The 22,275-nt window shown below is 45.3% G+C and overlaps 1 protein-coding gene across 1 annotated transcript in view; it reads left to right on the plus strand.

The window, feature by feature from the left end:
- Positions 1 to 22,275, plus strand: part of LOC117724113 (uncharacterized) — a 178,997-nt gene that overhangs the window by 81,535 nt on the left and 75,187 nt on the right. The window contains 8 exon segments of the mRNA XM_076916959.1: positions 3,955 to 4,142; positions 7,619 to 7,774; positions 10,330 to 10,423; positions 11,197 to 11,334; positions 17,599 to 17,753; positions 18,677 to 18,788; positions 20,157 to 20,206; positions 20,580 to 20,756. Of these exon segments, the coding sequence (XP_076773074.1) occupies positions 3,955 to 4,142; positions 7,619 to 7,774; positions 10,330 to 10,423; positions 11,197 to 11,334; positions 17,599 to 17,753; positions 18,677 to 18,788; positions 20,157 to 20,206; positions 20,580 to 20,756 (1,070 nt within the window).

Raw genomic sequence — 22,275 nt, forward strand, 5'->3', positions numbered from 1 at the left:
TATGTGATTTTTGTTTTCGACAAAGCTTTTAGCTAGTATATAAGGATGTTGCTACAATTAAAATTAAATAGAGGATTATATAGGTACGTAAAAGTATTTTCTCACTTCCCAATGCGCTTTAATGATGCAGTGTGCCTGTGTGTTGGGAGACGCTGGAGAACACTGGAGAGCCATAATGGTCAGTGGTTCCGGCTGTGCCTGGTGCTGTGTCTGAACTTGTATTTCAGTCCTTTGCATTTTCTGTTAAGGCTTTGAATGCTGGGCTGGGGCTTCCAAACTGATTTCATTCTATAGTTTCTTGTGGTAATGGAGGGGGTTTGAAGGGTATCGGCACCTTGGGTCAACATGGTAACCTATCTTCTCCTGCCTAAACTAACATCACCTTTAAAAAAACAAAAGAATTTGTTTTTAAATTTTTATTATTTCATTTGTGTATGTGTGTGCCTTTGTGTGTGTGTGGGGGGGGGAGGCTGTGTGTTTATGGATGTCCATGGAGGACAGAACAGGATGCTGGGTACCCTAAAGCTGCAGCTACCAATGGTTGTGAGATGCCCAATGTGGGCACTGAGAAAGAAATTTGAATCCTCTGGAGGCACAGAAAGGGCTCCTAACCCCTGAGCCATCTTTCCACCCCTAAAATCATTTTTAAAGAGACAATTAATTTAAAATTTATTAAAATAATATAAAAATACAGAGAATTGTAGCAGAAAAGGAAAGAACACATTTTAATTTAAAGCTATTCAAAGGCAGACGCTATTAGTACAGTCCCTGATGCTTGGGTGGCTGAGGCAGGAGGATCAGAAAGTTCAAAACCTGCCTGGGCTACACTGTGAATGTCAAGTCAGCTTGAACTACATAGCAAGATCTTCCTTCAAAAGCAGATAGGGGAAATACAATTTTTAAAAGGTAAAAAGAGGCCTAGACATACAGCTCAATGAGAGAGTGCTCACCCTGCACGTATAAGGCCCTAGGTTGAATTCCAAGGACTGCAAAAGCAATAAATGAATCAGTAAACCCACTCACGATAGTTAACTCAAGCTGTCTTCCGTGATTAGGATACAGTCATACCTTTCACACATTATTATCTTTCAGTTCTACAAGTCTTTCTAGGCTTTTTTGGGTTTGTGTGTGTGTGTGTGTGTGTGTGTGTGTGTGTTTTGTTTGTTTGTTTATTTGTTTGTTTTTGGGTTTTTTGTTTGTTTGTTTGTTTTGTTTTTTGGGGTTTTTTTGTTTGTTTGTTTGTTTGTTTGTTTTGAGACAGGGTCTCACTATGTAGCTCTGGCTGTCCTGATACTTTCACTATAGACCAGGCTGGCCTCGAACTCACAGAGATCCACCTGCCTCTGCCTTCCGAGTGCTAGGTTTAAAGGTGTGCTGCCACCATGCCAGACTCTACTAGGGTATAATTGATGAACTGAAATTTGATTCTTAGATACTGATTGGCAGACTGCTTTGAAAAAAATCGTGCCAATGTCTATAAAAACCAGCTAATGTATTAGAGATACATTTCCACTACAGTGCAGTATCAGCATTAGAAATGCAATGTGTGAACTAAGTCATTGCATGTATATATGAAAGGTCGCTTTATGGTATTAATGTACACTTCCATGTTATTACAACCATATATGTACATATGTATACACACATATATAAATATATCTGTGTATATATAGATGTATATAGATAAATGTATGTGTATTCTCTCTACATATGTATATACATGTGATATATATATTATATATACATATATATAATTTGTGTGTGTGTGTGTGTGTGTGTGTGTGTGCCTGTATGGATTTATGTGCACCATGTGCATGCAGGTGCAGTTGCTTACAGAGGCCAGAAGGGGGCCTCAGTTTCCTTTACCTGGACTTATAAGTGGCTCTGAGCTGCCTGATGTGGGTGCTGGGAACCAAGCCCTGCAGGTGCTCAGTCTCTGGGCCATCTCTCTAGCCCGTGTTGAAATGATTTTTAACACATTTTGGTCACTAGCTATAATTTTTTGTGTGATTTTTTTTTTTTTTTTTGGCTCACTCATCTGAGAAAATAACTTCAGTGCTATTCACTCGCCTGAGGTTTAATTAAATAGAACTGTAACCTATTGTCTATCATATTTTCTGCAAATATCTTTTTATTTGTCTTTTTTAAGGTAAGCCTTCTTATTTTTGCATAGTTGGAGCTGCTCTTCATTTCCTTTGTGGTTGCGCCTATCTTCCTAAATACAGAGATGACGTCTCCCTTTGGGGGTTTCATCTGTCTCCTCTGATCCCTATTGTAATTTGATTTAATTTTTAAACATCCAACTCTTCGTTGGAATTAGTGTTCATGGGATGATGTGTGAGGCAGGAGTTGGAATGTTCCTGAAGCTCCGAGCCATTTGTATGACCTCCTTGTTTTTATTCTCTCAGTGTCTTGTAGCACCACCTTTAACATTAATTTTATAAAAGGTCTTATTTATTACAGAGACTGTCTGGGGCGCGACTTGTCTAGTCTCCTATTAATGTCACAATTTTAATTATTGTTTTGGAAATATGTTCACAATTAAACCTGGAAATACTGGAGTATCTAGGCTAACTTTTTGTATTAGAAAATGCATATACCACTGCCCTCTAAAGGCATGCAGGAATTTAACAGCTCTCTTGGGAATCACAGATGAAGACTTTAGGAGGCTGAAAGTCACGTGTCCAGTAGACAAGTCCTTTGGTAGATACATAGGAAGATGGCACAGCATCTGTGGAACAAGCCAGAAAAGAAAGAGAAAAGGGCCTCAAACTAGGTCTTTATTGGAAAGGGCACATCAGATGTTCCCCAAGGCAGAAGGGGATTAAAGGTCACTTGGATGTTTCAAGGATCACATGGGGCCACTCAGGAGTGAAGAGGCACTGAGAGGCAGGTGGGGCTAAGAAACTCAGAAGTGGGGCTACCAAGCTACTCTTGGTACTACTGAATGACCTTGTAAGACTTAAAGGTCACAGGCAAGGCTTGGTGCTGGCTCACAATCTCAGATACTTAGGAGGTGGAAGCAGGAGGATTTACAAGTTCGAGGCCAGCCTGGGCAACTTAGTGAGAGCCTAGGTTTAATTTTCAGGCATTTTAGATTTCTTGTTGCTGGAGGAGAAGAAGGAGGAGGTGGTGGAGGAGATCTGTGCTTCCTGGGGAGTCTGGTGAAAATTGAAAAAAATTCATAGGTATGAAAACTCTTTGTCATTTTGAAACTGCAACCAGAGAGGATTATAAAAATTGTTCTTTGACCGGGCAGTGGTGGTGCACTCCTTTAATCCCAGTACTTGGGAGGCAGAGGCAGTCAGATTTCTGAGTTCAAGGCCAGCCTGGTCTACAGAGGACAGCCAAGGCTACACAGAGAAATCCTGTCTTGCGAAAACAAAAACAATTGTTCTTTGGCCACCAAAACATTTTTTTTTTACCAAAACTATTTTTAGAGATTTTTATGTTAAGCATATGGGTCTCTTGCCTGCATATATGTCTGTGTACCACAGGCATGCCTAGTGCCTGTGGAAGCCAAAGAAGGCATTGGATCCCCTAGTACTGTAGTTACAGGTAGTTCTGAGCTGCCGTGTGGGTGCTGGGAATCATCCCAGGTCCTTTGGACAAGGAGCCAGTGCTCTTAACCACTGAACCATATCTCCAATTTTTAAATAATTTTTAAATCAGTGACTTTTATTTCTATTTAGTCCCTTCTCCCCCAGTTTTTTTTTAGACTCAAAATATTTCTAGTAACAAGATATATCTTCATAATAACAAAATACTTCTGCATATATTATCTCTCATAACTCTGGGCAGCCCTATTAATTAGTGACTATCTACAGCTGTCTCGTAGGCGGCCAGGAAATAATGCTTTCAGAGTCTGTACCACTGAGAGTATTTTTTTTTTTTTTTTTTAGTAAACACGATGCTTCCTCTTTTGAGTTTTCAAATTACTTGGTTTCCTTTCAGCTCTTTTCAGCTAAAGTGATGGGTGACCCCTTTCTCGTGGAAGAGGTGGGCCTGCTTGCGCTCAGGTCTGCAGTGGACAAAGAACAGAAACAAACGCTGCTCCTGGACACGTTTTCCAGACTTTTGGAACTCCTGACCCTCCGTCACCGGCTGATAGAAATGAGCATGGAGAGTGCACACTTGGCTGGGTTAGTGGGGGACCAGAAGCTTCATGGAAGGATTTGGGGAATAAATTGGAGAGTCCAGGTCTCAGTGTCCTGAGCAGCTAGATGAAATGATGACCGACCTACCTACCTACCTTCCTTCCTTCCTTCCTTCCCTCCTTCCCTCCCTCCCTTTCTCCCTTCCTCCCTCTCTCCCTTCCTTCCCTCCCTCTCTCCCTCCCTCCTTCCCTTCCCTCCTTCCCTCCCTTTCCTCCCTCCCTCCCTCCCTCCTTCCCTCCCTTTCCTCCCTCCCTCCCTCTCTCCCTTCCTCCCTCCCTCCCTTCTTTCCTTCCCTCCTTCCCTCCCTTTCCTCCTCCCTCCCTCTCTCCCTTCCTTCCCTCCTTCCCTCCCTTTCCTCCCTCCCTCTCTCCCTTCCTCCCTCCCTCCCTTCTTTCCTTCCCTCCTTCCCTCCCTTTCCTCCTCCCTCCCTCTCTCCCTTCCCTCCCTCCCTCCCCTCCCTTCTTCACTTCCCTCCTTCCCTCCCTTTCCTCCCTCCCTCCCTCCCTTCCCTCCCTCCCTTCCCTCCCTCCCTCCTTCCAAGCCTCCCCGTGAGCCTCTCTGACCATTCCACCAAGCAAGAGTCTCCCAGTGGCACCCACATTTTCTTTCCACTCAATGTAAGTCCTTTTGTTTAGATACTTGATATTGGTTTGTCAGCTTTCAAACAGGAAATCACTGCCAGGCTGTTTACCTTGCTATCCCGTGGCCTGGAATCTTAATCTGTCTGTACTGTCATAACAGAGGACCGGAGACTGTGTCATTTGTCAAGAATAGAGATCTGTATCTAATAGTTCTGGATGTTGAGATGTCCAGGGTCATGGGTTCTGTCTTAGGGTTTTGCTGCTGTGAGCAGAGACCATGACCGAGAACAACATTTAATTGGGGCTGGCTTACAGGTTCAGAGGTTAGGTCCATTATCATCAAGGCAGGAGCATGGCAGCATCCAGGCAGATTTGGGGCTGGAGAAGCTGAGAGTTCTGTATCTACATCCAGAGGCAGAGGGGAGAAGACTGACTTCCAAGCAGCTAGGAGGAGCATCTTCAAGCCCACACCCACAGTGACACACTGCCTCCAAACAAGGCCACACCTATTCCAGAAAGGCCACACCTACTCCAGAAAGGCCACACCTATTTCAGCAAGGCCACACCTACTTTAGCAAGGCCACACCTATTTCAGCAGGGCCACACCTACTTCAGCAAGGCCACAGCTCCTAAAAGTGCCATTCCCTAGGCCACGCATCTTCAAACCACCACAGGGTCCACACCTGGCAAGAGCCTTCTTGCTGCACCATCCTGAGACAGAAGACAGATAGGGCAATAGAGCATGCAAGCTCTGCTTATGTTCATTGTGGAATGGAGAGAGAAGGAGCAGAGGAAGTCAGAAAGGAGAGAGGGGAAAGGGTCTGATGTCCTTCCATCAGGAACCCACTTCCACAATAAGCTGGCCCCTCATTCTCTAACAGCCGAGGGCCCACAACCAATCACCCCTTGAAAATCTCTGTCAACTATCTTTGTGTTGGGATTAAATTTCTAACATGCCAACTTTGGGGGACCTCCAAACCATAGCTCCTGGTGTGGGGCCTGGGCCACAGCACACACTCTGAGGATCTTGGTTGACTTTTCCCTTGCACACAATAAAGCTGACTAGCAGAGGGCCTGAGGCAGGAGGATGTGTCAGGGGCAGCATCACAGTCTGTGAGGGCTGGAGCATCAGCAGGGCAGAGAAGACAGGTCCTGGTGAGCTCTGTGTCAGGTTTTAATGAGAGCACATGGGCAAGACCTTTCCAAAAGGAGGAGAATGGAGAGAGGGTTTGTTTCAATCATCCAGTGTTGCTCTGATTCCCACAAGAGGCCCTTCAGGCACAGCCCATGGATTAGCTCCAATCCTCCAGCCACCACTGAGGACCTGCTTGACCAGTCTTTATGGGACTTAGTGTGTATCATCTCCTTACCTTAGACTCTCCTTATGAGACAGGTGTAAACACTTCATTAGCAAGAAAGTGGAGGGTAGGAAAAAAATTGAGTAATTAACCTCAAATCTCCAAATTAGGAAGTAGCAGAACAGAAAGTGAACTGCTTTCAGGTAGACTGCTGCCTCTCAGATACTGCGTCTCTGCGATGTATGCATCTCTTGGGAGTTAATAATGTAAAAATTACCCATAATATATTATAATCATGAAACTCCTCTCACTTGACGTTGGGAGCATAGCAAAGAGGATATTTCGTTCTTTCTAAGTGGATCAGGCAGAGCATCATGGGACATGATGCTATAAATAGAACTGGGTCTCTCTACAATGTATGGAATCAAGAACCAGTATATTGCCAGGCGGTGGTGGCACACGCCTTTAATCCTAGCACTTGAGAGGCAGAGGCAGAGGCAGGCGGATTTCTGAGTTCAAGGCCAGCCTGGTCTGTAGAGTGAGTTCTAGGACAGTCAGGGCTATCCAGAGAAATTCTGTCTCAAAAAAAAAAAAAAAAAAAAAAAAAAAAAAAAAAAAAAAAAAAAAAAAAACCAAAGAAAAAAAAAGAAAGAAAGAAAAGAAAAAAGAGAAAAAAAAAAACCTAGTATATCAGGATGGGAGAGTCTTCTCAAGAGACAGTCAGTTAAACTGCAGGCACTGAGTTGGATCCTAATCCAATAGGATGATGGACTCATAAGAGGACCGTTGGCACAAATGACGGGGAAGGTATGGGGTGGGGGGCACATCTACAAGCTAAGGACAGAGCAATGGGACAGCTCCCCCTTCGTAACCCTGGAAGGTAACCAACTTGCCCACACCTTGATCTCAGATCTGAGGCAATGGACTTCTGTTAACACGCTGAGCATTCGGTGTGTTTCTGTGGTACTTTGTGGCAACCCTGGTGCACCGATCCAGGTACCAGTGGAACTCATGGCGAGAACTGAACTGGCTTAGATTGGAGAGACTGGTAGATGTTTAAGACTGAATTGCCAGAGAGACATCGGAATAGAGCTGAGACATGAATCAGGACAGGGCTGAGGGCCACAGATGCTTCTGTGAGGATATGGTTTTAGGGACTGATGCAGTAGATGAGAAGAGGGCCAGGGCCAGAATCAAGACCACATCTAAACTCAAAGCTGGTGAAGCCTGGGAAGGGGTGGTCACGGGGCAGAAGCATGGACAGTGTGGGTCTGGCAAATAGAGGCTCTCTCCAGGAAGGGGGTGAAGAGTCAGCATGAATAGCACTAAGGGAGGGCAGGGACCAACCATGTCTCAGAAAGACTGCTGAGCTCACGAGGTTCCTAGCACAGCAATCGCTGTGTAGGAGGTGAGGGCTGAGGTGGTACCCAAGTGCATCCCTGCTTCTACCACTGGCCTGACCTAGTGGCTGCACAAGATCATTTGAGATGGTTCTCTTTGCATAATACAGAGTCTTGTTCAATTTTGTGTTCACTTTCTCTTGGCACTAACAAACACACCCTTGCCCCTTCCCTGCTTTTAGGCTATATAAGGAATTGGCACGAGAGATGGGTTTTGAAGAATCCCATTTGCATCTGAGACCGGTTCACTTTGAGTTTGCATCACACAAGGACAAGGTTGACCCACCCCCGCCTGTCTTCATAACTTCTCTGCTGGAGGACAGCAGTCGGGTAGACAGGTGAGCCTCCAGCAGACAATGGTGTCACCTGGAGATGAGTAACCAGTGACAATTAAGGGTATAACTGGATTTAAAAACACAAAATCAGGTTGGGGAGATGGCTCTAAGGATAAAAAGCTTGCTGTGCAAGCTTGAGGACTCAAGTTTGGATCGCAGAACCCATGTACATGCCACCCGAGCACGGTGGAGACCTGTAATTCCAGCTTCAGGAGGGGAGGTGTGTGATCCCCAGAGCAAGCTGGCTAGCCAGAATTATAGTATTTGTGAGCTCTGGACCTACTGAGAGACCTTACCTCACTCAATAAAGTAGAAAAGTGATGAAGATAATTTCCAACATCAACTTTGAGTCTCTACATTCACGAGCACCTCCCCCAAACACATGTGTGCAGGCTGGGGAGATGGCTCAGCGGTTAATAGCACCAGCTGCTCTTCCAGAGGTCCTGAGTTCAGTTCCAAGCACCCACATGGTGGCTCACAACCATCTGTAATGGGATCTGATGCCCTCTTCTGGTGTGTCTGAAGACAGTTACAGTGTACTCATATACATAAAATATAAATAAATCTTTAAAAAAACAAGATAATGCTTTTAAAAAAACCACGTGTGCATACACATGGAAACATGTGTGCACATATGCGTGACTACAAACCCCACGCACACTCAAAAATGGAAAAAGAAAATAAATGGCTAGAAACACACAAAATCACTGAGACATGGGAGAACCAGGTCAGAGAATGCAAAGGAAACCACCGGCTCTTGGCTTCTGTGGTGGACCATGTCCTTCCAAGTAGCAAGGAGTGTGAGGGCTGGCCTCCTCTCTCACTTCCCCACACCAGGAAGAGGTCAGCAACCCTTCTGCGTCAGTGACAAAGAGCACAGAGCTGACATGCAGACATCTTAGTCAGCTCTCTTCATGGGAAACCATTCCAACCAGTGAAACCCCAGGGACAGCCGGGACAGCCCATGGCACTCTGCTGTGAGACAGATGCAATCTACTCTGTGGCCGTGGCCGTGGCCGTGGCCGTGGCCATCGTTGTGGCTATGGCACCTCTTCTCTCCCATAGCCAGCCTTTCGTATGTGGGGAGAGTCAGCTTCTCCTGTCCTCACTTCTTTCCTTCTGAGCCAGTCTGTCTTTCCTCTCAGGATCCCAGCTCTCTCCCGGAGAGTCAGGTACTAGCTCCACCCCTAGGAAGGCAAAGGAGACCCCACAGAGAGAAAGTCTTTGTACTGCTAGTATAGTCTGTAGGGTGACTCAGGCTTGCTATCAGGCTGCTGCACAGCCCGGGCAAGGGCTGGAGTGAGAGAAATGTGCATAGCAGGACACTATGGTGGTTTCTCAGCAGTGAGGAAACAAGGGCTGCATTCAGCTTTAGTGGGTGGAACAAAGTCGCTGTCCCACGTGCACCGTGGATTATTTAGCAGCCTTTTTGATGTCTACTGAGGGAGCCTCTGTCCTCATCCTCCTCTTCCTTCTCTTCTTCTTCTCTTTCCTCCTCCTCTTTGTTCTCTTCTCTCCTTCCTCTTCCTCCCCCTTCCTCCTCCTCTCTCTTCTCTTTTTTCAACCTACACACCCCTTTGTTTCTGACAATTGAAGATGCCTCCTGATTTTGCCAAATAATTCCTTGGGGGCCAAGTTCTCTTGCCCTGTTTCACCTCATGGCTAAAACAAGAGGAGCAGGCAAAGGCAGGAAGCACGATGCATCCTCAAGTGAGGCCAGGTGTCCACCCGCCAGGTGGAGCCAAGCTGTAGCCAGGGCTTTTGTAGAGGTGATTTTCTAGATAAAAGAAGACTCCACCTCTTGGCACAAGCTGCTGGGTGCTCTGTGGTTTGGTCCAGTGGTGACTGGGCCTCCTAGTGATATCCAGGTACACTCCAAGACAAGGGGACACTCTGGAAGGGTGATCCGTGGATTAGAGAGTGCGTATCTCGACTTCATTTTGTGTATGGTAATTTCCTAAAGTTGTCACTTTGGGGAGACAGAGTGAGGGCAGCATGCAGGCCACAGGACATGATACCTTACACTTTACAAAGCACATTTGTAGATATACATTTCACAGTTGTCCTAACCCTACAATAGCTAACAGTCCCAGTCACAGATGAGAAAACAAAGACTGATAAATACTAAATTACTTGATGGAAAGCTTGACAGAAAGCTACAGCTTCCAAACAGAGCTATGCTGCAATGCAGGACCATGGTATAGAGAAGAGGTCAGACAGCTGCTGGAGCCATGGAGAGCAGGAAATAGATGCCATTTAGGGGTGTTCAAGAAGGGGTTAGTGGGAGAGCCTGAATAGCTGTAGTCAAAGGGTAAGAAGAAAAAGGAATGATGAAGAGAAAAGAACTTCCCGAAGTGTGGAGTGGTTGTCACAACCAAGTCCAGGGAGGACTAGGAAGACTCCAGAGCCTTCCAGCGTGGGGTTGAATATGTCCTCTGTAAAGCTTGCTATGACCACTGGCGTCCCAAATCGGGTCATCTGCTGTCCTTCGACATCAGGTGGCCATCCCCTGACAGGCAGTGTGTCAGGACGGGACAGCTCCACTTTTGTTCTAACAGATACTGCCCCACCTCCCTCGTCTTAGCCATCTCTGAGCTGGATGCCAACCAAACCGGCAAGTTCAGTTTTTACACAAAAGAAGCCGTCCTCCAGGTAAACAACTCTGTGTGTTGGTTTTTGCTTTTTGTTTTTTGTTTTTTTTTAAGAAAAGATGCTAAAATTGAAAAAGAACCTAAGCTAAAACAAAACAGTTTATTCTTGTATTCTTTAAAAAAAAAAAAAAAAAAAAAAAAAATCCATAGAAAAGCCTTCCCCAAGCTCCACCTAGCATCATGGCATGCCTGTGATTCCAGTGCTGGGCAGGCGGAGGGAGGAGGATTGGGAGTTCAAGGCCAGCCTCAGCTACATAGTGAGTTTGGATTTGAGGTTAGCCTGGGCTACATGGGAGCATGTCTCAAACAAGAGAAAAGCTTTCCATTATTATTAATAAGGCTTGCCTTGCATGGGGCTGGCTTGGGCCACGAGGACTGCAGCCCCCATGTCATAAGTTCTGTTAGGGAGGAAGAGAAAGGACACACAGTGAGCCGAGCTGTGGACGGTTGCTACTGGAGCTTTCGTTATAGCTTTGGGCACCCGATGCCATTTCTCTCCCTTTTTTGCTTTTTTGCTTTTCTGTGGGTAGATATTTTTCTTGAGGGCTTTCAAGAGCCTGTTTCTGAGTTCATGTAGGTCTGTCAGAGCTCTTCCCTGACCACAGGGGGATTGCATGGTGTCCACCTACACAGCAGGTCAGACCCAGAGGCTCCCCGCCTGGGATGAGCGGCTGCCGGGAAGCGCAGGAAAGTGTAACTAAGCGGTGAGCTCCACCCTCAGCTACTCCTCCCTCTGGAAGCAATCTCTTTGTAATTCACCTTCTCTTCCTGCAGCTCTTGATCCACTCAGGAGTGGAAAATATGCAAGTGACCCTCGCATGCCAAACTGCCCAGAAAAATGCTTTGATGGTGGCCATTCAGCAAGCGTTCTTCTATTGCATCCCTGGAGCAGCCGGCCCTGTTGATATCAAGGTCAGCCTATAGGTTAGAGATAGATGCCAGAGCATGCTGCCCCGGCAGCAGCTAATGCCAGGCTGCCCATTCCTCCTCTTCCTCCTCCCTCTTCCCTCTCCTTCCCTCCTGCTTTTGCTTTCTCTTTCCTTCTCTTCTTCCTCCTTCTTCCCCCTTCCTTCTTTCTCCAATTTCTCTCCACTCTCTATTACCTTTTCTTTCTGATCTGTGTAGGGAAAACAGATGCAGTTTCTCGTAGTGCACACTCAAAACACAGACCACTTCTGTAGCTTCAAAAGCCATGGAGGCTTCTCCCTAACAGCAAACAAGCAATCTATTCTGCAGAGGACACCATCTGGGACTGCCCATATCAATTCAATGATGACACCATGCACCTGCAGCATGTAGCATCTCACTGATGAAGGGGCTTCAAACCAAAGCTGTTCCTATGCCAGACCCAGTCCAGGCCTCTGATTGGCTGGCTACAAGTTGGAGCACCCAGGACTTCCTCCTTGGGCTATGTACTATAGTTCTCACAGAATGGAGAGAACCATGTTTTACAGTTTATTATAATGGATGCTTGGAAGGTTATAAACAAGCCACCAGAGGGTATAGGCAGTCTGGAGGGCCCTGACTTTGGGAGATATTGTCCCCATCATGTTGGGGTGTGTGATCCCTATGGCATATAGATGGATTCTCAGTCACTTTCTTGCAAGTCGCTGCATGTCCCGCTGTTCTGAGATTCTCCAAACTCTGCTCTTTGGAAAGACTTTATCACATGGCCTCATGGGTCATGTGACCCGCACAGAGGCTTGGACCAGACTGTAGAAAAGCAACCATAATGCCTGTCCTAAGGGATTCAGTGAGAACCTGATTAGGGAACGAGTCCTCCTCAGATCTTGTCTTCTCAGAGGACAGAATTCAGCCAAAGGACACAGAGAGTTTAAGCCGAAGTTTATTGATCAAAACAAAGCTAAGGATGATTCATTCCTTCCAGGGAAAGATGAGATTGGGCTCACCTGAAAAGTGGAATTGTTGGGGTGTTTTCACTTTTAAGAAGGTTTAATGACTATTTATGAGGAGGTCAGCATATTGATGAGGTAAAGTGGTACCCCTCCAGAATCATGGCAGACCCCAGCTCTCTTTTGGGGTGTTTCTTCCTATGATCATCTTGAAAAGTCCTTGGGAAAAGGGAACACCAAAAATCACAATACCAATAATTTTCTAACGGAGTCTGGGCCTTTTGATGATGCAGACCCTGACTTAGTACACATGTAGCAGCCAAGAAAGTGTCCTGGAGCCTAAGTTTCTGATACAGTGGGAAGAATTTGAGCATAGCTTCAAGGATATTTGTTTGTTTATTTATTTACTTATTTATTCATTCATTTATTCATTTATTCATCTCAGTATCAGCCCCCCTCTCTTCCCAGTATCTTCTCACTCAGATCCTCACCCCATTTCCTGCCCTCCTCTTTTAAGAAAGGGGGAGCCCTCTTTGGTATCCCCACAACACATCTAGCCACTGCAGGACTAGATGCGTCATCTCCCACTCAGTACAGACAAGGCGGCCCAGTTAGGGGAACAGGGTCCACATGCAGGCATTGGATTCAGGGACAGCCCTTACTTCAGTTGTTTGGGGACCTGTGTGAAGACCAAGCTGCACTTCTGCTACATATGTGCAGAGGGCTGGGTCAAGCCTGTGTGTGCCCTGTGGTTGATGGTTCAGTCTCTGGGAGCCCACAAAGAACCAGGTTAGTTGACTCTCGGTCTTTCTGTGGAGTTCCTGTCCCTTCTAGTCCCTCAGTCCTTCCCCCAACTCTTCCACGAAACTCTCCAAGCTCCATCTAATGTTTGGCTGGTAGGTCTTCAAGGATATTTTATCACAAAGGGACATTGTGAACCTCAGAAGACACAGCCACGAGATACAGCTGTGTCCTAGAGCCTACGTGTGTAACTCTTGGTCTAACCTGGAGACATAGTGACTAAGAGACAGCGGCTGGATTTTGTTACGACATATCAAATTCCTTGCCTACCCAATTTCCAGAAGATTCTGAAAGGCGCAGGCTCTTTACCTTGTCCTGAGGACCTAGGGCAAAATTCCGTATGCAAAGGAGTCTTATCTACTGTTGAAAGGTAGATCACTGTACTTAAGATTAGGGTTTCTTTGACCTCTGCAGAAAGAAATTTCAGTTTCCGTGACCCACCTCTGAGAAACGGGAAGTGAAAGGCCCCTGGAAGACCAGGGTGGGAGGGCGGGGCCTCCAGTTTTGCTGCTGTTGAAGCCCAAGCTCCTCCGGGTTATTCTAGCCACTTAGGCAATAACAAGGCCTCGGGAGTTTTGACTCAAGAACCCTAGGCAATGTGAAATGGGTATTTCAGATCCCACTTCTTTGTTTCCCTTCCTTCTTGCTCCCCTTATGTGAGTGGTGATGTGCTTTGTATATTTCTCCAAAATACAAACTTGGCTAGACTGATCCAGGACAAAATGTCCCAGTTTTTAACCCTTCCCATTCGTAGATAAAAAATTCTATTGTTTTCTTGTCTATGCTTCCTATAGATCTTTTTTAAAATCCACACCCCCCGCCCCACACATGTATATGGCCTCCTCAGCTACCACACACAAACACACACACACTCATGACCTCCTCAGATGCCCCCCCCCACACACACACAGCCTTTTCGAATACCTACACACGTGTGGACAGACACAACAGACACAAGCAGGTACATATACTTGTAAACAAAAATAAAAATTTCAAAAGTATTTGATTCAATCTTCTTAGTCTATTCCCAGGACCATGCAACCATTGATAATTTCTATTTTAGAAATATCTGTATCACTTTCCTAAGAAACCCTGTACCTCAGAGGTCACTCCCACTTCCCCTCCCCCCAGTCCCTGGTAACCATTAAGATACTTTCTGTGTCTGGACTTCTGTGTCTTCACATCATATAAACGTGATCATGCCTTTTGTGTCTGACTTTTTTTTTCACTTAGCGTGATGTTTTTCAAGTCTGTCTGTGTTACACCATCTATTGTACCCCACTCCTTTTCATTACTGCATAATATTCTGTCATGTGGATAGATTCCATTTTGTTTATTCATTTGTCAATGAGTTGCCTTGACTTTTTGGCTATAAGAAAGAATACTGCTGTGAACATCCACACACAGTACACAGAGCAACCATGCCTCGATGGTTAAAAACCTGTAGAAGCTCTTTGTAGCCCAAAGCACCAGGCCCAGGATCCTCATCAAGGTATACAGATGTCTGACCCAAGCTTTCTCTCATGCATGTCCTCTGAACTCTGTTTTAAGAGTCCTAGACATCTTGGATTCTACACCCCCCCACTCCTCCACATACTTTTTTCCCCTAAAGGATGCTACTCATCTTCCATGATACAACTTAATTATTGTTATGGGAGCCCACTAGAGATGCTCACTCAGACACAGTGTATGACCAATTGAGAGTCTTTATCCCAGCCGGCTGGGACTACACTCAGGTCTTAGGGGACCCAAATGTAACTCCAAGCATTTAGACCAGTGGCTCTCAACCTGTGCATCATGACCCCTTGGTTGACCCTTTCACAGAGTTCATATAGTAGATATATTGTATATCAGATGTTTGCATTATGATTCATAATAGTAGCTAATTTTTAGTTATAAAGTGGCAATGAAATAATTTTATTGTTGGGGGTTACCACACATGAGGAACTATATTAAAGGGTCACAGCATTAGGAAGGGTGAGAATCACTGAATTAGACCAAGGGGCTTTTAAAGAACAAACCCTTTTCTTAAGGCAAAAAATATCCTGTTATTTCCTTTATCAGCTGTAGGAGGAGGTTTGTGCAAGCAAGCAGTTCAACAGAAGCTAAGCTGACCATTCTAACTTCCCATGGGATCCTCCATCAGAGAGATCAAAATCTAAGTAAACCTGAGATGGCCTCAGTAAGAACACAAAATGGGGGAGCATCTGCACTGTCTGGCCCCGGCACGTTACAACTTCCAGAAACCATCCAGCCCTCTTTGAGCTCCGCTAAAGTGAATTTTATGATTGCTTCTTCATAAGATGCACATACAGATAGATTTATAAATCTTTTACAACTGTGGGACAGGAGAGGGTCTGATAGCAAAATCAAGAGATGGAGTGAGGGAGGAAGAGGATACAGAAACAGAAGTGCACACCCACTGCCCTGAAGGAAAGGAATCAGTGAGCCACCAACAGCACCGCCTGGCAAAGAAGGGTGAAAAGATGCTCAATGCCAGGAATCATTAGAGAAAAATAACTTTAAATCCCATTGAGAAATAGTCTGTGCCTGTTAGAACGGTTAAGATGTAAAAGACTGGTCTCCTCAGGACTGTCAAGGATATGGGAGATCTGGAACCTTTGTATACGGCTGATTAGACAGTAACATGGGGAAACCACCTGGGAAATAATCCAGCACTTTCTCAGGAGGTTAAACACGTGCCTACCATATGGACTGAGTGTTCAACATCTAGGTATTTAATCAAGAGAAATGAAAGCACGTGGCCTTACAAAAATTTGTGTGTGAATGTCCATAGAAGTTGCATGCATGACAATCAAGAAGTGGAGAGAAACCCAAGAGTCCTCCAATAGGTGAATGCACTAACACAAGTGGGCATATCCATAAAATGGAATACCGCACAATAGTATAATAAATAAATAATAATAATAAATAAATAAATGATTGATGCCCACAACAATGCAGATGCCACCAGATAAAAAGACCAGGTTCTGCACATATCAATGTAAAACTCTAGGTAATCTATCCTAACCTGTAACTGCCCAAACCAGAGAAGAGTTGGGAATGGAACATGGAGAGAGAAGAATGGGTGTGGGGTTTTATGTTGGCACGGTGGTGATGGTTTCATACTGAGAGAATGTCACATGCACATCAGAGCTTACCTAACCAAATACTTTAAAAATATGTATTAAAGAGAGTTACAATTTTTAAAAGGAGAGCTGAGTTCTATAGATCTGAATGAACAGGGGTAAAGCAGCTGGGCAGATTACAGTGAAGATGTCTGATGCTCAGTTACCCTGCTGACTCAGGAGTTCCACTCACTGGGTCGGAGTAAAAGCCACAAGGTCAGGACTAAAAAGGCATGGACTGAATGAGACTGTCTCACAAAACACCACCAACCAAAAACTAGATTAGAACTGAGCAAGCAACTTGAAAGCATAGTAGGATTAAGTGTTAGAAAGAGATGCGGACACCTTTGCAAGAAGGGCAGAAAGGGAGAAGTAGCTAGGCATAGATGGAAGGTGGGCCTGGTCACAACTGCCATTGCAAGGGAAGAGGTGGTGTGATTGCTGACTCAGCAGTGTCAGCGCTCCCAGCTGGCAGGAAGCCAGATAATGGCAACACACAGGCCAAAAGAATCTCTTCCCACCCTCCTGAGCTGGCCAGGAAACAGGTTCCAGAAGATAAGGGAAAACAGATGAGACCCAAAGGTGAGGATTGAACCCAGAGCCTTTGTTCTCATCCCTCCCAGCATCTTATGACCTGGTAAGATGACCCCTGTCCTGAACTGGTGGAGACTTCTGTTTCCTGCAGTCTAGGATGCCCTAGGGGTCTCGGTGGGGGTGAAGTTGGGAACTTTAGGTTTTTTTCCATCTCTGGGATTTTCTTCCTTTTAGCCTCGCCTGCCTTACATAATTTCAATATGCCAAGTCTGTCATTGAAGAATGACTTTCCCTTTAAGACTTAGCTTTTTTCTTTCAGCTAGTAGTTGATGAAACATAAAAGACTTGGATCCACCACCTCCATAACAGTAGAAGATACTGACTTTGTATTTCCTTCTCCGGCCACCCTCACCCCATTGTCCCCTCTTTATCATTGCATTGCAGGAGAAGGCAAATATAACCCAGATAAGCTTGGGTAGACTTGAGGGAATTTTCCAGATCTTTGCAATCCCTTAACAGATCATGCAATCCATCGTCCAGGTCTGTACAGTCCATTCCCAATTCTTTGGAAGCTGGTACACACAGAGAATTCCAATCAACTACTTTGTAGGATGGCGACTTTTTCTCAGAGCGCTTTGCATCACTGGAACTATTCAGGAAATAGCCCTACTTTGCGCCTTACCCCTAGTGTGTGCAAAGTGTTGTTTCTCTTCCCATCTCCATCACCTCTTCCCCCTTTCCATCACTTCTCTGCAGTCTCCTCCTCCCATCACATATGTGTGGGGTCTGCTGTGGACCTGCAGTACTACAGGGAGTATATGTCCAACACACTGAACTCATGTTGGTTTCAAATGGTTTAGGAAACAAGGCCAGACCAGAGACATCATGGTGGAAAGAGTCCAAGCAGAGGAGATTTCAGAACTGCAAATGGCAAAGAGTGCTTGCTGTTAAGCCCGACTCTGAGCGCCCCAGACACCTTCACTCATGCTTCAGAAGGATTTAAGACTTCCAAGAGGTACTGCATCTAGTGAGAAGAGATTTGAGTCAATCAAAAATAGAGTGTGTGTGTGCTTTATTTTTTTTTAAGACCTCATATGAGGGCACTATATGAAAACTTCTTCGGATATAATCCAGTCTCTGATGGGGCGTCAGCACATCCTGATTGTGGTTTTTCCCTTTCCTGTCTTTTTCTCTTCAATATCTTGATTTCTTTTCTTCACTTGCTGCTTCCTTCTCTGTAGACTTTGTCATGCTGTCCTTCACAAGCTGGGAGGTAAATGGGCCACTCCAGATTTTCTGTAACAACGTATGATTGAGAAGCACAGAACTGCTCTCATAATACTATAAAGACTTTACTGTTGATCAGAATAATGGGAGGGTGGGTTCTCTGAGACTCATGGCATCACGGAGGTATGTCCACCACCAAGGATGCTTTACTATGTCTTGATCTCTTTCCACCATGATGAATAAAGACATAGAGATATTCTCTGATAATCGTGACCACTCTGGATATTTTGTTGAAGGACCAGGGTACTCTAATTAATTTGGTAAATATGAAATGAAAAATGACAGCAGGCAAATAACTTCTATTCGAGAGGCTGCCAACAGGACACGTGGCGGAGGTCAAGGATCTTCAGACCACGTTTTCAGTGTGGATGGAAGATTTAAGATCAGTGTCTAGTTGAAAGGACCCTGCAGTTCAGGTATCTCTGTAGCTAAGGCAGAGGTCACATTGCCCCAGGCTTTGATGTCTTGGGAGGGACTGCTGACACAAGCTTCAGATACAATGGGGTCTTGAAAGGAGTACAATAGCAGGCGAGTCACCAGATGCTCTTAAAAAAGTGGTTGCTGTGGAGACAGAACAGCTTGACCTCTTGCCACAGCACTCAACCTGCTGCTCTGCCTGCTGCCCCAGCTCAGTCTGTCTCTGTTTGTCAGGGCTCCAGAGGTCTTCGTGTCTATTCAACTAGAAAAGGCGGGTTTGAGGGACGTGATGCTGAACACCTTCCTGCACAGGAAGCAGACAATGATGGACCAGAGAAAGAGCCCCGTGAGTGTGGGAGGGGAAAAGCTGCCTAGAGCTCTCACTGCGTTTTATACTGGAGCAAAGAAACAGTCTGCATTTGGCATCTGTTGCTTTAAATCATTCAGATAAGAGTGATTGAAAACATATTGCACAGAACTGGAAATGAAACCCAGTCAGGACAGAATCTACAGATTTGTAGTTTCTTCAGAACTACAACTGGGTTTAAGGAATGCTTGTTTTTCAGAGGCCGCGTTTGGTTTGGTTTGGTTGTTTTTGTTTGTTTTTTGTTGTTGTTGTTTTGTCTTGTCACTTTCTAAACGGACTAGTCTGAGTACCTGTGCCAGGAGGTTTGCTACTTTTGAGCGATCTGCAGGGGTAAGTGGCTCGGTCAAGGTAGGCACATGGTCACCTGTTATCTTTGTTTATCAGAAGCCACTGTTGTGTCCTATTTGCGTTTCCCCCCCTCCCCAAATATTAGTCAAATCATTTAGAAAATATTATGAAACTCAAACCTTTAATCATTTAAAATTAATCCCCAGTTTAGTCAGTAGTGTCTCATTATCCAATACGTGTTGGTAAGGCTCAGTTCTCTGGGAGGAAATGGGAAGGTTTATTTTCTCTAGGCTTTGCCCCTCCCTATGACAGGAAAGGAAAGACTAACTTAGGTGAGCAAGCGGAATAACAGCAGCCAGCCACTTTATTTACTGATGACTAATAATGAAAACAAAAGGCATCGATTCTCCTCTAAATAAACAATTCTCAAAAAACAGTGACTCTGTGGAGTGTATAAGCCCCTAACAGGTCTCCAGGATTACCAACGACCACTAGGCCAGAAAGAAGTCAGGCCATCTTCCATCAGGTTTGTCAGCGCCAAGATTTTAGCCTATGGCAAGTTAACAGTCCTTTACCATCCCAAGGATACCAATGTATGTATCCATTCTATGTATCCAATGTATCCATTCTGTGGATGCCTGAGGTCAGATTCAAAGAACTTATTCCTCCCAGCAGAGCAGACAACACAAAGGCCATGTTTGTGTCAGTTCCCCTTGCCTCCCAAGTTCCACAGAAACAGTCCAGAAAGGCTACCAAGCACCCTGCTGGACTCACAGTCAGAGACTGCAAAGCTGGGTGGGGCACCTCTTTTATAGTGAAACTGCCCCTTTTCCTAGAGAGAGAGAGACTCTACCTCATCCCTGAGGGTCGCTGTCAGCAAACGCAACCCTGAAAATGGCTCAGATAGAAACCGGGCAGGACCTGGCATTTTTGGAGTACTCAGCCCACCCAAGAGTCTCCTCAGAAAGAACGTCTTGGTAGCTGTCCCTACTTGAACTTGACCATACATTCATTTGAAAGATGGCTTACTATAGGTATATTTTTCGCCTTTATTGACAGGATGACTTTGAAAAAGTGAAGAAGGAACTAATAGTTGAATATTGCCAAAAGTAAGTAGCGTCTGTATGGGTAATGCTCACTGGTTTCTCTGACTGAGTAGGCTTCCTTGCTAACAGCAGTGTCACCTAGAACCCCACACCATGAGTCTGGTAGTTTGTATGTAAATAATCCACAGCCCTGTTGGGTAGATAGAAGCACAGGAAACTCACACACAGGCAAGCATCAGAAGTAAGGACAGGAGGCACTGTGAAGAGTTCTATGCTTCAACCTTCAGGCAATGCCAACTATACCCAGGTGGCAATGTCTTCTCAGCAGGGGTGTTCTGTTCTCCTTGAAAAAGCCCCCAGGGAAGCAGATTCTGGACCCTCTGTGAGAGCTAGAAGATTCTTCAGGATACCGTCTGTCTCTCCTTCCAACCTTCAGGTTGAACCGCCGCATGTCTCATTCTTCCCTTCGGGGTCAGATCATGGCCTACTGTAATAGTCTGAGAGTTCTGCTTGACGACTTTCCTACTATCAGAGACACCTTCTTCATGGTGGGACAACCAAATGAAAAGAAGGGATTGCAGGACTCCAGTGGGGAGTTCAAGGCGGACTGCAAGTATGTAAGGCTGTTACTTGTTACTCTACCACCTGGGTCTGCTGTCTCCCAGAGAGGTGTGCTAAGTACAGAAACTCTCGGAGTTGCTAGGCAGGGATGCACGCTATTAGGAAGTTGTGGAGCCTCTCAGCGGTGGGCTCTAGGGGGAGGCTTTTAGGTCATTGAAGGGGACTTTGGGGGTTCTGGTTTCCTCTTCATCACGATCCACGCCTCCTCCTCTTCCCCCTCCTTTATTTTCCAGCCACAAGGTGAGCTGTCATACTGGTACTATAGCCATGACACAAAGCCTCACCTAAAACACCCAGGCCAAACAACATTGCTTTAAAACACTAAAGCGCAATAAACATTCTCTTTTTATAACTAGGTTGTTTTAGGTGTTTGTTATAGCAGCAGAAAGCTGGCCTTCTGGCTTTCTTGCCCTTGACTGACTTTCTGGCTCAGAAGGTCAAAAGAAAACATCAGCGCTCCAAGAATAAGAGCATCTTTGTCAGAGAAGGAGCCCTTTGTTTATGGGATGGGTGACTGAGTTTTTCATCAATGAGGTTTTGTTTTCTCCTGGGAAGGCCAGAGAGCCGAATCAGTCATAGGCCTTTGTACAAGCTAACGTCTAAAATAAGTAAGCAAAAAAAAAAAAAAGGGTGCTTGGTTTTTAGCTGTCTTAGCTTCCAATATTCTACTCAGTGGAGAAAAAATATTCAGAAGAAAATAATGATTAACCAGCACTGTGAGGAAGTCAGCGGCCTGATTTTCTCTGGTAGGATACCCAGAGATAGGCTGAAAAGACAAGGGACATTTTCATACTTCCTCATCATGCCGTGTAGATTTCCAAGCGTTCTTAACCCAGCCTACCTAGGCTCGCACGCCTGGATGGGGAGTTAGCATACCTGTGCAGTCAGTAACCACAGTACCTTGACCATGGAAATCAGGGAGTATGTGCTATAGGTTATGCAGTTGCTAGGAAGCTTATTCACTTTCTGTATTGTATGAAGTTTGAATAGCAGTAATATTTATAATATGATCACTGATGACACAGATGAAAGGCACTGGAAGATGGCAGACCATGCATCTGTTCATTCATTCATTCATTCATTCATTCATGTATGTACATCAGCCATTATTTCTTCAGGACTCAACTTCGTCCCAGGCATTTTGTACCAGGCATTAGGAACAAAGGTTGTTAGACTCTGGGGAGCAAAGCCTTAGTTTACTGGAGACCCCCGAGTGAACCACGCAGAGAGATCAAATGCATGAGGAATTTTTAATGTTCCAACATGCTGGGGCCATCCTGCATCCCAAAAGCAGAGGCAACACTGTACCGCTTGGTCAGTGAGCTTTTATACAGTCCTTACGCTGCGGCAGCCATTAGGCACAATGTGATTGGCAGAACAGTGTGACGTTTTAAATTGACTGGTCTCTAGGGAATGAGGTGGCAAGGACCTCCCTTGTCTTTGCTCTGGGCCTTCCCCACCTGCAGGTGGGTTCCCCTTCTTGTGGTCTGAGGAGTGTTAATCAGCCTCTC

Source organism: Arvicanthis niloticus, chromosome 20, assembly GCF_011762505.2.
Source record: "Arvicanthis niloticus isolate mArvNil1 chromosome 20, mArvNil1.pat.X, whole genome shotgun sequence".
Classification (NCBI taxonomy): domain Eukaryota; kingdom Metazoa; phylum Chordata; class Mammalia; order Rodentia; family Muridae; genus Arvicanthis; species Arvicanthis niloticus.